This window comes from Rhinopithecus roxellana, chromosome 3 (assembly GCF_007565055.1).
Source record: "Rhinopithecus roxellana isolate Shanxi Qingling chromosome 3, ASM756505v1, whole genome shotgun sequence".
NCBI lineage: Eukaryota > Metazoa > Chordata > Mammalia > Primates > Cercopithecidae > Rhinopithecus > Rhinopithecus roxellana.
The window spans coordinates 21,076,111-21,089,764 of record NC_044551.1 but is presented as its reverse complement, the minus strand read 5'-3'; the positions used below and the strand labels follow the sequence as shown (position 1 = coordinate 21,089,764).

The following is a 13,654-nucleotide window of genomic DNA, read 5'->3' as shown; positions in this document are numbered from 1 at the left end:
AAGCTTTCCAGAGCCTGAATGAAAACATTTAAAATTTGATTTTAAACTTTTGACCTGCCGTTTGCTTTAGCTGTGTAAAAGCCAAAAGATAGGACCTGGAGAGAACCCCAACTTACTAGAAGACTTGAAGATTTCAGACACAGCCAGTTTTCAAATATTCAAAAAAAAAAAAAAAAAAACACCTTGAAAGATTTAGAAGTCATCTTTAAGACTTGATTTGTTTAAGGTTTAAGGTTGTTGCCTGGAAAGCCACCCCCACAATCCTGGTGTCCCTTGCATAAGGTGGAGATGAAAGTGTGAAAGTGATCAAGCCTATATAGAGAAACTCCTAGGCAATTTTAGCATACCAGGTTTCCAGTTGCAGCTGATCACTTGGCTGGGAGAAAACAGCTCCACCATCACCAAAGATACCAAAGGGGGAAGCGGCATAAAGGAGTAGAAACCAGTGGCCCTCAAGACTGAAGACCATCAGCATTAGACTCTAGGTCACCCACCCAACCCCCCGCCCCCGCAGTCGTGATCTAAGGGAACAAAATCTAGTCTTCATTTTAATTTTACATTTTTACTTTTTAATTATTTATTTTTATTTATTTAATTTTGAGACAGAGTCTCGCTCTGTCACTCAGGCTGGAGGGCAGTGGCGAGATCTCGGTTCACTGTAATCTCCGCCTCCCGGGGGTTCAAGCTATTCTCCCATCTCAGCCTCCCGAGTAACTGGGATTACAGACAGGCGCCACCGCGCCCGGCTAAGGAAACCAAACCTAGGACCAACGAGTGGCTCTTTCCAGATCAGTTTCATCATGATTTTTTCCATCACTCCCTTCTAGTCCTTTGCTTCCCGCCCTTTCTAGACGAATCCCTTCTGGTTTCCAAACTCCCGGGGCCGGGGGACTCGGGGAGGGGACCCCAGGGACGGCAGGGGAAGGGGACCCGTGCAGATGCGGGACGCCCCGGGGCTTTGGCAGGGAGAGGGTATCTGGGTTGGGCAGGCTTCGGAGAGACGGCACCTGGCAGTGAGGGGAGGGTCGGAGAGGACGCCGGGCCGGGGGTCGGGGGCCGGGGAGGTTACCGATGCACGTAGTGGACGAAGAACATGGCCAGGAGGATGCAGTTGGGCGCGCTGCGGAGGCGCGGGGCGGACTCGCTGGCATACTGGTAGAGCGGCAGAGCCAGCGAGGGCAGCTCCTGCACCACCCAGGCGGCCCGCGCCGGCACTCGGACCCTAAAGCTGGGCGGCGCGTGGCGGCCGTACGCCAAGTTCGTCTCACGATTCCGCGCTAAGACCGCGCAGCCCACGGCGCACTGCAGGTAAGCGAGTGCGGCCAGCAGGCGCTCCTCGGCCAGCAGGCGCTCCTCCGCCACCGCCGTCGCCATCGCCGGGGCAGGGCAGCGTGCTCCATGCCCCAGAGGCCGCGACAGGCAACATATAAGGCGGGGGCGCGGGGGCGGGACGGGCGGCTCCCCGAGTCCCGCACTGCCGGGACACTGCAGAAAGGGTTCTCAACCCAGGCTTCTCCAGGGCAGCCGGGGCTGTGGGCGCGGCCCCGGGGGCGGGGCGAGCACCTGCGCGGGGAGGGACCTGCAAGCGCCCCGCCCACGCCGGGGCCGCGGTAACCCGGCGCCGCTCTGCGAACTGGCGGCTTCAGGCTGTCCGCGGAGCTCCCTGAGACCGCGTGGGAAACCTGGACGCTTCGCGCGGAGACGCCTTCATGGCTGCTTCCTGGAGCCTTTTTGCCCCTCAGAGCTGTCCGCGGTTTTCCCTCTCTCGCTGCTTTTAGGGAAGACGGGTTGTGCGCTTTAGGCTTATTCCTGGACGGTCCTCAAAGGCCCCCGAAAGGACCAGGCCCGGACACGTGGGGCCTTGGTTTCCGGCCGGAAGTCCCGGGAGCTGTAGGGCTCCAGTTCTGGCCGTGGCGGGCAGGTTTTTGCGTGCTGCGCGTGCGGCCGCGTGGGCTATGGGGCGGCGGTCGCGGGGTCGGCGGCTCCAGCAACAGCAGCGGCCAGAGGACGCGGAGGATGGCGCCGAGGGCGGTGGAAAGCGCGGCGAGGCGGTAGGAGCCGGGACCTGGCGGGCGGGCCAGGGGCTCCTCGTGGGCCTCCCGGACCCCGAGGCCTCCGAAGCGGCGGCGAGGGGCGGCTCCTCGGGCCTCGGGGTAGACGTCCCTTTCCTTTCTCAGGGCTGGGAAGGAGGCTACCCCGAGATCGTCAAGGAGAACAAGCTGTTCGAGCACTACTACCAGGAACTCAAGATCGTGCCCGAGGGCGAGTGGGGCCAGTTCATGGACGCTCTCAGGGAGCCCCTCCCGGCCACTTTAAGAATTACTGGTTACAAAAGGTAGGGGGACAGTGCCTGATTTTTTGGGAGTTGGGGCCAGGTTGGGAGGTTAAAGGAGATGGTGTTTTCTCCGACAAGTGTTACAATGCCAGAGAACCGTGGCGTTTCAGCGGTTTGGATTCAGGAAGCATTGAGGTGGGAGCACAGGGTCCAATGAAATGGTCACGGAGGTATTGCAGGTGCACGGTTAGAAGAGGAAATGAAAATGGGATCTGAGGAAGATTCGGTTCCTGGGGAATCGTCCAGGAGGGAAACTGAGGGTCTTACCTTTTGGAACGTAAGAGAATTTATAGAGAATGCATAAAACCCCTTGGTCCTTCCCCCCTCCGCGCCTCCCCCCCGTCTTTGTAGTTACATCTTTCTAAATGAGTCGCAAGTAAAACTAAAACTGTAGGTATACTTAGGAGAGAAGGAATGCAGTGGTGCTCTTGGGGATAAACAGTGTGAATTGCTCAAATTTTGAAGGGATACAGTGTAAAAGTAGTGACTGAAGAATGTTTACTCTCCATGCAAAAGTTGGTTTTAGTTTTAAAATACTTGCAGTCTTAAATTTAAAAAGATACAATGTATTAACTTAGCTTTTTAGATCCGTTTGACACTTTCTTGTTTTTCAATAGCCATGCAAAAGAGATTCTCCATTGCTTAAAGAACAAATATTTTAAGGAATTGGAGGACCTGGAGGTGGACGGTCAGAAAGTTGAAGTTCCACAGCCACTGAGTTGGTAGGTACCACAATGCTTCATGCTGATTATTTGCTTAGGATATTAATCTCTATCAGTTGAATTATATTTCTTGGTGCTGCATTTGCTGTTAACATGAAAGAGCCTGGGTATACTTGGCAAACATCCTAATGTTTTAGTACCTGGTGCTTTTATCAACATTACATTGGTATCCAAGTTTTCATGCAATTTGCAGCTTTATGAGTCACTGAGTTCAGCCAACTCTTCCTAGTACCTCCAACCTCTTCCTTTATGTCACCACGTCTGCCAGCTCCATGTTACAGCGCTTGTTTTCTCATCAAAACTGTTGCAGAGTGGCTTCTTTGCCTTCAGAAAAAGGACGGACTTAGCTTGACAACAGTCTCCTGGTAGGTGGTCTCTTAGTGTTTTCCATTACAGACAGGTTACCACTGTCTGCTGTCAGGTTGTCTCCTGCTACTTCCCAGTACAGACTGCACCAGCCAGTGTAGCATTTCCGAGTCTTGGCACCCATGCGTACTACTACTCCGGGAGCCACCTCTTTCCTGACCTGTCCTGCAGGTGCCCTCTGGGTTACCTATTCCTCATGGCTCAGTTCTAGTCTCAGTTGTATGAAGGTGATCCCTTGTGCTGACAGCATCTTGTAAAGATGCTTGGAGAACTCCAGAGGCGCCAGTCCTTCGGTTAACTTATAAGTGGAAAAGCAGTTATTATTAACTTTGAGGTATTGAGTTCTCAGAAAAGAAAAGTAATGCACGAAAAGGTGAGTTAAGCCTTTGTTTGTTTGTTTTGAGACGGAGTCTCACTCTGTCGCCCAGGTTGGAGTACAGTGGCATGATCTTGGCTCACTGCAAGTTCCACCTCCCGGTGGAACTTTCTCCCGCCTCAGCCTCCTGAGTAGCTGGGACTACAGGCGCCCGCCACCACACCAGGCTAATTTTTTGTATTTTTAGTAGAGACGGGGTTTCACCATGTTAGCCAGGATGGTCTCGATCTCCTGACCTCATGACCCACCCACCTCGGCCTCCCAAAGTGCTGGGATTACAGGCGTGAGCCACTGCGCCCTGCCGAATTCAGTGTTTTGCATCAACTTTTGAGGTTTTGACTCTTCCAGTACATAGTGTTATCTTTCCTTTCTAGATAACCTTTAGTGTTCGCAAATCGAGGTCAGATTTTCATTAATCGTGGGGTACAGGTTTGCTTGCTTTTCTTTCATTGGCTATTTGGACTTTCATTGTCTATCACAGATAAGCTTATACGTTCACAATGAATGCCAACTGGCCAAACATTAAGTCAATATTCAACCAGTATCAAGACCAAATATCACCATCATGGAATGTGTTTCTGGGATATAGGAATAAATATGACCAACATCGTGAAACCCCATCTCTACTAAAAATACAAAAATTTGACCGTCATGGTGGCACACACCTAAAATCCCAGTCACTAGGGAGGCTGAGGCATGAGAATCGCTTGAACCCAGGAGGTGGAGGTTGCAGTGAGCCAAGATCATGCCACTGTGCTCCAGCCTGGGCCACAGAGCAAGACCCCATCTCAAAAAATAAAAAAAAATAATAGATGTGCCACATCTTAGATTTTTAAAAGCTTGAAGGGTACAGTATAGGAAAATGATTCAGGTGCTAGGTTGCTGTTAGTGGTCACTAATTGTCCACTGTAGTGAGGTCAGTGGAAAGGGTAGATATTTTTCAGCCTCTAGTTATGGCATTGCTGAGAAGAGGTAGCCTTCATGAGATCAAGCTTTTTTTCCTCCCAGTAACTAGTAACTAGGTTGTAGACTTTTCTCAAGTCGTTTGAAGATTATATTGACGACACTGATTACGTTCTGCTTGAAGTAGAGGTCTGATACTGTAGTAGTCCATTTTCATGCTGTTATAAGGACATACCCGAGTAATGTGTATATAAAGGAAAGAGGCTTAATTGACTCACATTTCCACATGGCAGGGGGCTCCTCAGGAACCTTAAAATCATGGCGGAAGGAGAGAGAATGAGTGCCGAGCAAAGGAAGAAGCCCTTTATAAACCATCCTATCTCCCCCTGAAAACAGACGCACTGTCATGAGAGTGATGGTTCACTGCAGCCTCACAACATAAGGGAAACTGCCCCCGTGATTTAATTATCTCCACCTGGTCTTGCTCTTGACATGTGGGGAATATTACAATTCAAGGTGAAATTGGGGTGGGAACACAGAGCCAAACCATATAAAATATTTTAAGAAGACAGGATTATGATTCTCCTTGGGCATGTTTGTATTTTTAGCAGTGATGGATGTATGTGCTGCTTCACACAATCACCTGGAAACATTTGTTTCTAAAACCTTATGTTTAGAAGTACAGAGATGGGATAAGAAATGCTTTTAAGATGAAGTTCCTGTCCAGGAGGAGGGTTTCAGCATGCGTCTGTAGGGAAGAGGTGTGTTCTCAGGGCACGTCAATGTGGGCCTTTTCTTCTGCAGGCTCCAGCAAACTAGGAGAAACCATGCGATGTTAATAAGGCTTGCTAGCTTTTATTACTCTCTGCAAACTACAGTTAAACTTTGATTCGATCAGCCCTTTTAACATTTAATGGCTGCTTTTCCACCTTGTTTGTTGAACAACGTGTCTGGGTGTGTGACAAGGTAATTACCGAACTCTTAGAATCTGCAGGTTGTCTGTAGTTGAAGAATGAAAGCGAATCGCTGTCTGCCAACAGCCAGTTATGTTTTTGTTTGCTTTAATTTTCTGAACACACAGCTGAAGGGTATGAACAAAACGTTGTATGATTTAGGTTTCTAATACTTGGCTTTTTCCAAGTGATGTATGTATCAATAAATTTCCAATGATAATGTATCAGTGATGGTTTCTGTATTTTATTTTGAGACAGGGTCTCAGTCTGTCACCCAGGCTGGAGTGCAGTGATGTCATGACGGTTCACTGCAGCCTTGACCTCCCAGGCTCAAGCGATCCTCCCACCTCAGCCTCCCGAGTAGCTCGGACTACAGGTGCATGCCACCATGCCTGGCTAATCTGTTTATTTTTTGTAGAGATGGAGTTTCACCGTGTTGCCCAGGCTGGTCTTGAATTCCAGGGCTCAAGCGATCCTCCTACCTTGGTTTCCTAGAGTGCTGGGATTAGAGACGTGAGCCACCATTCCTGGCCAGTGCCAGTTTCTTGGCAGCTTTGTTCTCTGAACATTTATTTATTCAAATTCACTTGTCAGTTTTAGGATACTAAATCTCTCAGCAAGCAAGTAAAGCAGAAGCTTTTCAGGACTTCTGGTAGTTTTCTGTATTGCTCAAGATGCAGAAATAGATCATGTAATATTCTTCCCAATCCTCTGGTACATAGTGAAATACAATTTAGGAAAGTGTTTTTTGGAACTACATTTTCTAGAAGGAAAGTTTTGTATCGTACCATAGCTTGGGCCAATTTCATTTTTTTTCTTATATTCGTAGACTCAGAACAATGAGAAATTATCCTAAAGCATTCTTTAAAAAGCATTGTTTTGACAACCAGTTCTTCAGAGTGCATCTTATTGTCATTCTATTTATGTGCTGTTTATGTATTTATTTTTTTTTGAGACAAGTCTCTGTCGCCCAGGTTGGAGTGCAGTGGCATGATCTCAGCTCACTGCAACCTCCACCTCCTGGGCTCAGGTGATCCTCCCACCTCAGCGTCCCATGTAGCTGGGATTACAGGCCCATGTCACCACACCCAGCTGTCTTTTGTATTTTTTGTAGAGATGGGGTTTTGCCATGTTGGACAGGCTGTTCTTGAACTCCTGACCTCAAGTGATCTGCCCACCTTGGTCTCCCAAAGTGCTGGTATTATAGGCATGAGCCACTGCACCTGGCATATTTATGTGCTTTTTAATGTCTAGGTTGAGGATGGTTTGTCATAGGTGTTGTGTATATTTACAGAGTTCTTACCACTTGAGAATTGTTGACGTGCGAAGATGACAGTGGTCCTTTTAATTTATCCTTTAAAAGGCCCAAGTAAGATTTTTTCTTAAAATATACGGACTAAATTTGAATTAAGTAACTAAAAAATATACCTCTTTAAGATCATTTTGTTTGATGTTAAAATCTATACAAAGATTCGATAAACATTTTTTTGGCTCATAAAAAGATGATGCTGTTCCTCAAGCTATATAAGAAACATAATTTAAAAAAATTTCTTGTAGAAACAGTGCCTTGCTTTGTTGCCCAGGCTGTTCTCTGTACCCAGAGGAAACGTACATTTATCTGTTATTTTCTTGTTTGTATTTAACTATTAAAGAGTTCCTAAATGATCATAAGATCAGCAGCCTTCACAATTATAAATACTGTAAAATTTTAATCTTGTTATAGTACATTTACATTTTGACTATCAGCAATTTGACGAATAAGACATGTAAGGGTATATTTGTTCAAAGTGTATCTAGACTGCTTATCTGTATTTAAAAATGAAACTTCAGCTTTTTACAATAAATCTAAATGGCATGTGGTGTTCATATTGATGTTTTGGTGATTTGGTAACTTACATGATCATACTAGCTTTGACACCCAGACTGGAGTGCAGTGATGTCATGACGGTTCACTGCAGCCTTGACCTCCCAGGTTCAAATATATTCACAGAAATGACGGCAGGAAATGCTTTATTCTTAGTTATATATAGGCAACAGCCTAGGAGCTCAAATTAATACATTAGTGGTTTCCAAGGTAGGGATTTTTTTGGTATATAAAATATTTTAGTACATTATTGAACTGATGTTAGAAATAATGAAAAATATATTTTAAAAAAACTCCTAATCAGATGTGTGTGGAACACTCTGACACTGCATTATTTTGATTCTGTGCGATCTGCACATTAAGTAAGTCATCTTGTATCTTTTTATTTCTGATGACCTTACCGTTGTTACCTTATACTGGTCAAGAGCAGAAGAGTGTTCACTTTTCCATCTGATCTTGAACGTTTCGTCATTATAATTTTGCAATAATATGCATATGTCTTATAATCGCGCATGAGTCTCCTGTTTCTGATTGGCACATGATGTAGCTAGAGCCATGTTCCTTATGCCTACAGGGACATCTCTGAGTGTTGCTGACTGTCCTTAGAGGATTGTGAATAGGAACAGGGAGAACATTTGAAGTCTCTTTTGGCATGTGACTGATAGAAGCACAAAGTTGTCAACAGAGGACTTCACTGTTTATAATCCATAAATGTTTTGCTTTCTTTTTGGTCAGGTATCCTGAAGAACTTGCCTGGCACACAAATTTAAGTCGAAAAATCTTGAGAAAATCGCCACAGTTGGAAAAGTTTCATCAGTTTCTAGTTAGTGAAACTGAATCTGTAAGTTGATTTCTTTAGATTTGCTAGTTTCCTTGAAGCTGTGAATGCATAGATGTAGCATAGTTCTGTTTTTAGGTTCTTGTCACTAGAAGCAATAGGTGGACATCACAGTAAAGATACCTACAGTGCTTGCGCCACCTGTGATTTCTGACTATTTGTGTATCCGTTGCCTTGTGTGGTTTATCTAATCGTGAAGTTTAGTAAGGATATCAGTCCCGGCTAGTTATTTCTTGTTTCCTCTTGCTCATGTATTTGGATGGCTGTAGGGTTGGGGATGGCTGTAGGGTTGGGGATGGCTATAGGGTTGGGGTGAGCACTGCACTGTCATTTCCTTCTTAGGTTCACATTTCAGATGCCTGTTGTCCATAAAAAGTAATATATTTTTAAGGCCATCTTGGTGGGGAATACGTCTTTGGTTTTGTTTTTTAAAATCAATTTATTTTACTAAAAATGAAGCTTTTGATTTTACTTTTTATACTATGTATTTTTTCTTAGCACATGTTCTTCTTGGTAACCGCAAAACATGTAAGAACCACAAAACACCTAAGCCCAGCTGTGGTCCTCACAGGGCGGCATCTGTCTTCACCTTCTCTGTTGGCACCCACATTCCTTGAGTGCAGTTCAGGTGCTGAGATTTTTACCTTTAGCGGCAGACCATCCCCGGCAAAACAGCTATTTGCTCATGTAGTAAATAATTCAATGAATGCCCGTAAAGTTTGAGTATTTATTTGTTTTTTTTGGAATTCTTACTCTCACATTTAAAATCAGAGGCTTCTTCCTTCCTATTTTCTAAACTACTACTTTCTAGTAAATCTGTGTGTCACCAGATTATGGTTCTTTGTCACTTTGGCTTTCTGTCATTTAGGTAACCGGCTAAACTGGGCTTGTGTCTGCCTGGCTTTTCCTTCCTGAATAGTAACAAGAACCAGGAACTAAGTGCTGCCACATACCCTGTTCCGTACTTGAGACCAGTGCAGGAGAGGATTCTCTTGCTCAACTTTTAATTTAGATGGAAGGCCAAGTAAAGATCAGTAAGCTGCTAGAGAACAGCTCAGGTTTGCACTTGGAAGAGAGCAGGGGGTTTGTGGGGTGCGATACACATGGATAGGTTGGAAGAGCCAGGTTTTGGCGTGTTTGGAAGATGGAGGAGATGGGAATTTAGTGTGGGTAGCAGATGTAGGGAACTAGTGAAGGTTTTTGATTAGGAGTCAGCGTGATGAGAGTTCTTGAGATGAATGGCAGTAACCTCTGGGTTATGGAAAGCTGGCCACAAAACGTCTACACGGGGTGATCATGAATCCGGTGACTGTCTGCTGGGATGTCCCCATCTTACTTAATGCTTTAATTTAAACCTTGGATGGAAACAGAAGGCCACCATATCGGGATCACACATATAACTCAAAAGCTTGGAATCAATGTGCCTAGTGAGTGAGTCATTACAGACTCATGCTGGCCAGAAACCCATGAGGTGAAAATTAGCAGCCATCAATGTGAAAGCCTGTATTGACAGTCGCAGCCTGAGTGATGGCTGCCTGGGTGGCTGTTCATTTCCAGAAGGCCCAGCTTTTGTAGGGTTGTGATGGAGCAAAGCCTTAGCTTCAAGGTGGCTAAAATAGAGGTGTGGTTGAGGCTAGTGCTGGGCCAGGGCAGGAGGATTTTGTCTGCACCTGAGTAGTTCTGCCTTGTAACAGATATCCTGGCCTGCTGGAGAAGACAGGGGGCAGGGAGTGTGGTGAGGGATTTTAGATATTGATGGTTTAAAGATGGAAAGATGGAAGCAGTGGTTGATGTCTTCATCTCTTTGAAGGGTAGTTGTGAGAAATAGAAAGTGGACATGGGCTATGTCTGAAAATAGTGGAGGACTAAGAAACAGAATTTTAGGCAAGAAGGAAAAACCATCTGACAGTCACTTTCTGTCCTAAGTTGATGCTGTCTGCTGTTGAACGTTTTTGTTTAAATATTTAATAACATTTCTGTCTTTGAGAGCTGCCCCTCTAGCTTCTGTGCTCTCCTGCGATGGGGAGTTGGGATTCTGTAAGCTTCAAGTCCCTTTTCTTTCATAAAAGTTGGTATTTTACCTGAATTTCTAATACTTGAATGGTATAGCTACCATTTGTCCGCTAGTGTACAGATCCATCCTCATTTAGTGTTCTGTGCGATAGTACGAGTTCTCTTGTTCTATGTAAGATTTTGTGCTGTTTTCCTGTTGCCTTTGAAACAATGCCAAAGATTGAAATTCTCTGCGTTTTTTGTTTATTTTTGTAATTGTTGCTGCCTTTTTTTTCCTCAAGGGAAATATCAGTCGTCAAGAAGCTGTTAGCATGATCCCACCACTACTCCTCAACGTCCGGCCTCATCATAAGGTAGCGTACAGCAACTAGAAACGTGTGGGCGGGCAGCTTGTTAACAGTGTCATGCCTGTTTGTTTTGTTGAAACCATTTTTTCTTAATATAATTAGTCCTTTTTTCCTCCTTTTCACTTTGGAGAAAGAGTAATATGTACATATCTTAGTTTCTCTTTTTTCGTTTTTGTCCTACTTAATTTTTATGGTTTAGAAAACTGTTTTCTCCCATTTAGTTTTATTGATTTGTTTACTATATGGTCTTCAGTGATGGTGATTGGCTAAATTAGGTTGAAAATGATAGTGAACATGTGTCAAGAGCTCATCGTATGGCAAGCATCGCTCGGTGCTCTTTTTTCTTTCTTTTTGAGACAAAGTTTCACTCTCGTTGTCCAGGCTGGAGTGCAATGGCGCAATCTTGGCTCACCGCAACCTCCGCCTTCTGAGTTCGAGCAATTCTGCCTCAGTCTCCCGGGTAGCCGGGATTACAGGTGCGCGCCACCATACCTGGCTAATTTTGTATTTTTAGTAGAGACGGGTTTCTCCATGTTGGTCAGGCTGAGCTCTAACTCCTGACCTCAGGTGATCCGCCTGCCTCAGCCTCCCAAAGTGCTGGGATTACAGGCATGAGCCACGGCCTCTGGCCTTGCTCTGTGCTCTTTAGGTGAATTAGTTTGCTTTATCATTCACACAACCATCCAAGGGCAGATACTGTCACCATTTCCATTTTTCCAGATGAGGAAAAGGAAGCAAGGAGAAGTAATTGACCTGATGTTACGGAGCTGATAAGTGGCTGAGCTGAGATTTGAGCCTAGGTAGCTCTGTTCCTTAGCATTATATTCTCATGATTCTTACTCGTTCATCTCTATATTTAGTCTCACTGGCTTCCAGTTTCATTCTGCTCCCATCCTCTTTGGAGACTGGACCTATATCATTCTGTGATTTTGAAGCAGTGTATATTATGGAATCCCTAAAAGTAAAATATGTCATTCTATAGACTCTGTAAGGAAGTATATTTAGATCTGGGAATAGAAATTGAAAAGCTAGAATTGCTTTAAATTAAATGCAGAATATTTGGTTTTTAAAAACATGAAACAGTTTCTTGCTTTGTTAATAGATCTTAGATATGTGTGCAGCACCTGGCTCAAAGACCACACAGTTAATTGAAATGCTACATGCCGACATGAATGTCCCCTTTCCAGGTATGCATTGGACTTGTGTTCAGAAGGGTAGGAATGCCGCTTTGGCAGATTGTAGACAAGGAAAAGACTCTAACTTTACCTGCTCATTTGGCCCTGAAGTCTCCTGTGACAAGCAGATGTGTTTTCTGTCTACCGGAAGTAGAACTGGACATCTTGCCTACCACCGTCAGTAGTACTCAAACCAACACACTCATGCCTTGGGGGAGCTTTATTTTAGAATTATGTGTGTTTTCTATAAAAGCAAATGGTGTTTCTCTATCAAGCCTCCTTACGGAAGATAGATGTCACTCTTTGAATTTTTAGTAACAACTTCCCCCTTCCCCCACTTTTTCTCATTATTATTACTATTATCATTATTATTATTATTACTTACTGCCTTACATGAAGGGTGGTAGTGTGTAGTTGTTAAAAGCTACTGTCAGACTCCCTGGGTTCAAATCCCAATCGGCAAGTTACTTACAGTGTTAGACATCCCATATAAAATGGGATGCGTCAGTATGTAGCTTGCGAGGTACTCAGGAAATGGCAGCTGTTATATTGACACCGCGCCCCTTTCTATTAAGTGGAAACAAATACCTCTCGTGATGTTTTAGAGTCAGCTTTCTTCTCGTCCTACCTTTGTTCAGGCAAACTTCTCTAGTTCTGTTTTAATAGGCATATTTGTTAGGTCTGTTTTTTGAAGTCTTCTTTTTTACGTTATTTAAAGATAATGCCTTGGCTAAAAAGCCTGCTTCACTTTTCCCTGTTTTTAGTTATTTTCTCCACATTGGCAGTAAAGAACCTTGGTGTCCCAGCAGCAGCAGGTTCTCCTCTTTGTTTTGTGGATGTTTTGCGTTTTATACTGTTTTGAAGAGTGGCTTTGATTATAAATGTTGTCGGTATATTTGCCTTTTTGCTGGGGGTGTGAGAAGAACCAGAAATGAGCAGAGGCACACCCAGTAGAATTCTCAGCCTGCAGAGCCTCCCAGGAAGAGCTTCCACATTCAGGTGCTTGGGGCCCCACCCTGGGAGCCTGACTCACAGTCAGAGCAGAGTCCCGGCTCATGTTCAGGATTTTAAAACATTTGTAAGGTGATTTTATTGTTTCTACACCTTTCTTCTCATCTTTTTTTGGTAATTGTTACTATTAATAGAAAAGATATTTTTGGCATGGTAATTGGCACAAGTGAATAATTGTTGAATAGATGACTTCTGAGGCTTTCAAAATTCAAGTGTCCATAAAATCCATCCAGAGCCACCTGGTTCGTTTTTTTGAACCAGTTAACATACTTCTAGAAAACCTTGACTGTGGGTCTTAAGTTTGGTGGATTGCAGCTTCTCACTGGCTGACCTTTACAGGTCACATATTTCAGGATGTGACTCCATTAGGCTCTGTTTCACCTGACACTGCAATTCTGTGCCCCCAGAGGGATTTGTTATTGCTAATGATGTGGACAACAAGCGCTGCTACCTGCTCGTCCATCAAGCCAAGAGGCTGAGCAGCCCCTGTATCATGGTGGTCAACCATGATGCCTCCAGCATACCCAGGCTCCAGATAGATGTGGACGGCAGGAAAGAGATCCTCTTCTATGATCGAATTTTATGTGATGTCCCTTGCAGGTATTTATCTTATTGGCCAGAAAGCCCAGATCCACTAAAGAAATCAAGTCAAACAGAGACTAAGATGAAGTTGTGCGTGAACATGACACATTTGTACGTGAGTCTTGGGGTGCGGAGAAAGATAGCGTGAGCCAAAACCAAAAGATGGACA

The 13,654-nt window shown here is 44.7% G+C and overlaps 2 protein-coding genes across 4 annotated transcripts in view; one reads left to right on the top strand and one right to left on the bottom strand.

The window, feature by feature from the left end:
• SRD5A1 (steroid 5 alpha-reductase 1) overlaps positions 1 to 1,609 on the bottom strand; it is a 39,033-nt gene extending 37,424 nt beyond the window's left edge. For both annotated transcript variants that reach the window (XR_004056312.1, XM_030927038.1), the window contains exon 1: positions 1,070 to 1,609. Coding sequence is in view for 1 of the 2 variants with exons in the window: in XM_030927038.1 (XP_030782898.1) it covers positions 1,070 to 1,374 (305 nt within the window). In the remaining variant the exon portion in view is untranslated. The remainder of the gene's footprint in view (positions 1 to 1,069) is intronic.
• The window catches only part of NSUN2 (NOP2/Sun RNA methyltransferase 2), a 33,486-nt gene continuing 21,407 nt past the window's right edge, over positions 1,576 to 13,654 (top strand). The window contains exons 1-7 of one of the 2 annotated variants that reach the window (XM_010376021.1): positions 1,576 to 2,051; positions 2,178 to 2,335; positions 2,953 to 3,057; positions 8,255 to 8,360; positions 10,652 to 10,723; positions 11,820 to 11,904; positions 13,311 to 13,503. In XM_010376021.1, coding sequence (XP_010374323.1) covers positions 1,956 to 2,051; positions 2,178 to 2,335; positions 2,953 to 3,057; positions 8,255 to 8,360; positions 10,652 to 10,723; positions 11,820 to 11,904; positions 13,311 to 13,503 — 815 coding nt within the window. In that variant the 5' untranslated portion in view covers positions 1,576 to 1,955. The remainder of the gene's footprint in view (positions 2,052 to 2,177; positions 2,336 to 2,952; positions 3,058 to 8,254; positions 8,361 to 10,651; positions 10,724 to 11,819; positions 11,905 to 13,310; positions 13,504 to 13,654) is intronic. The other variant, XR_749379.2, reaches the window with a different exon arrangement.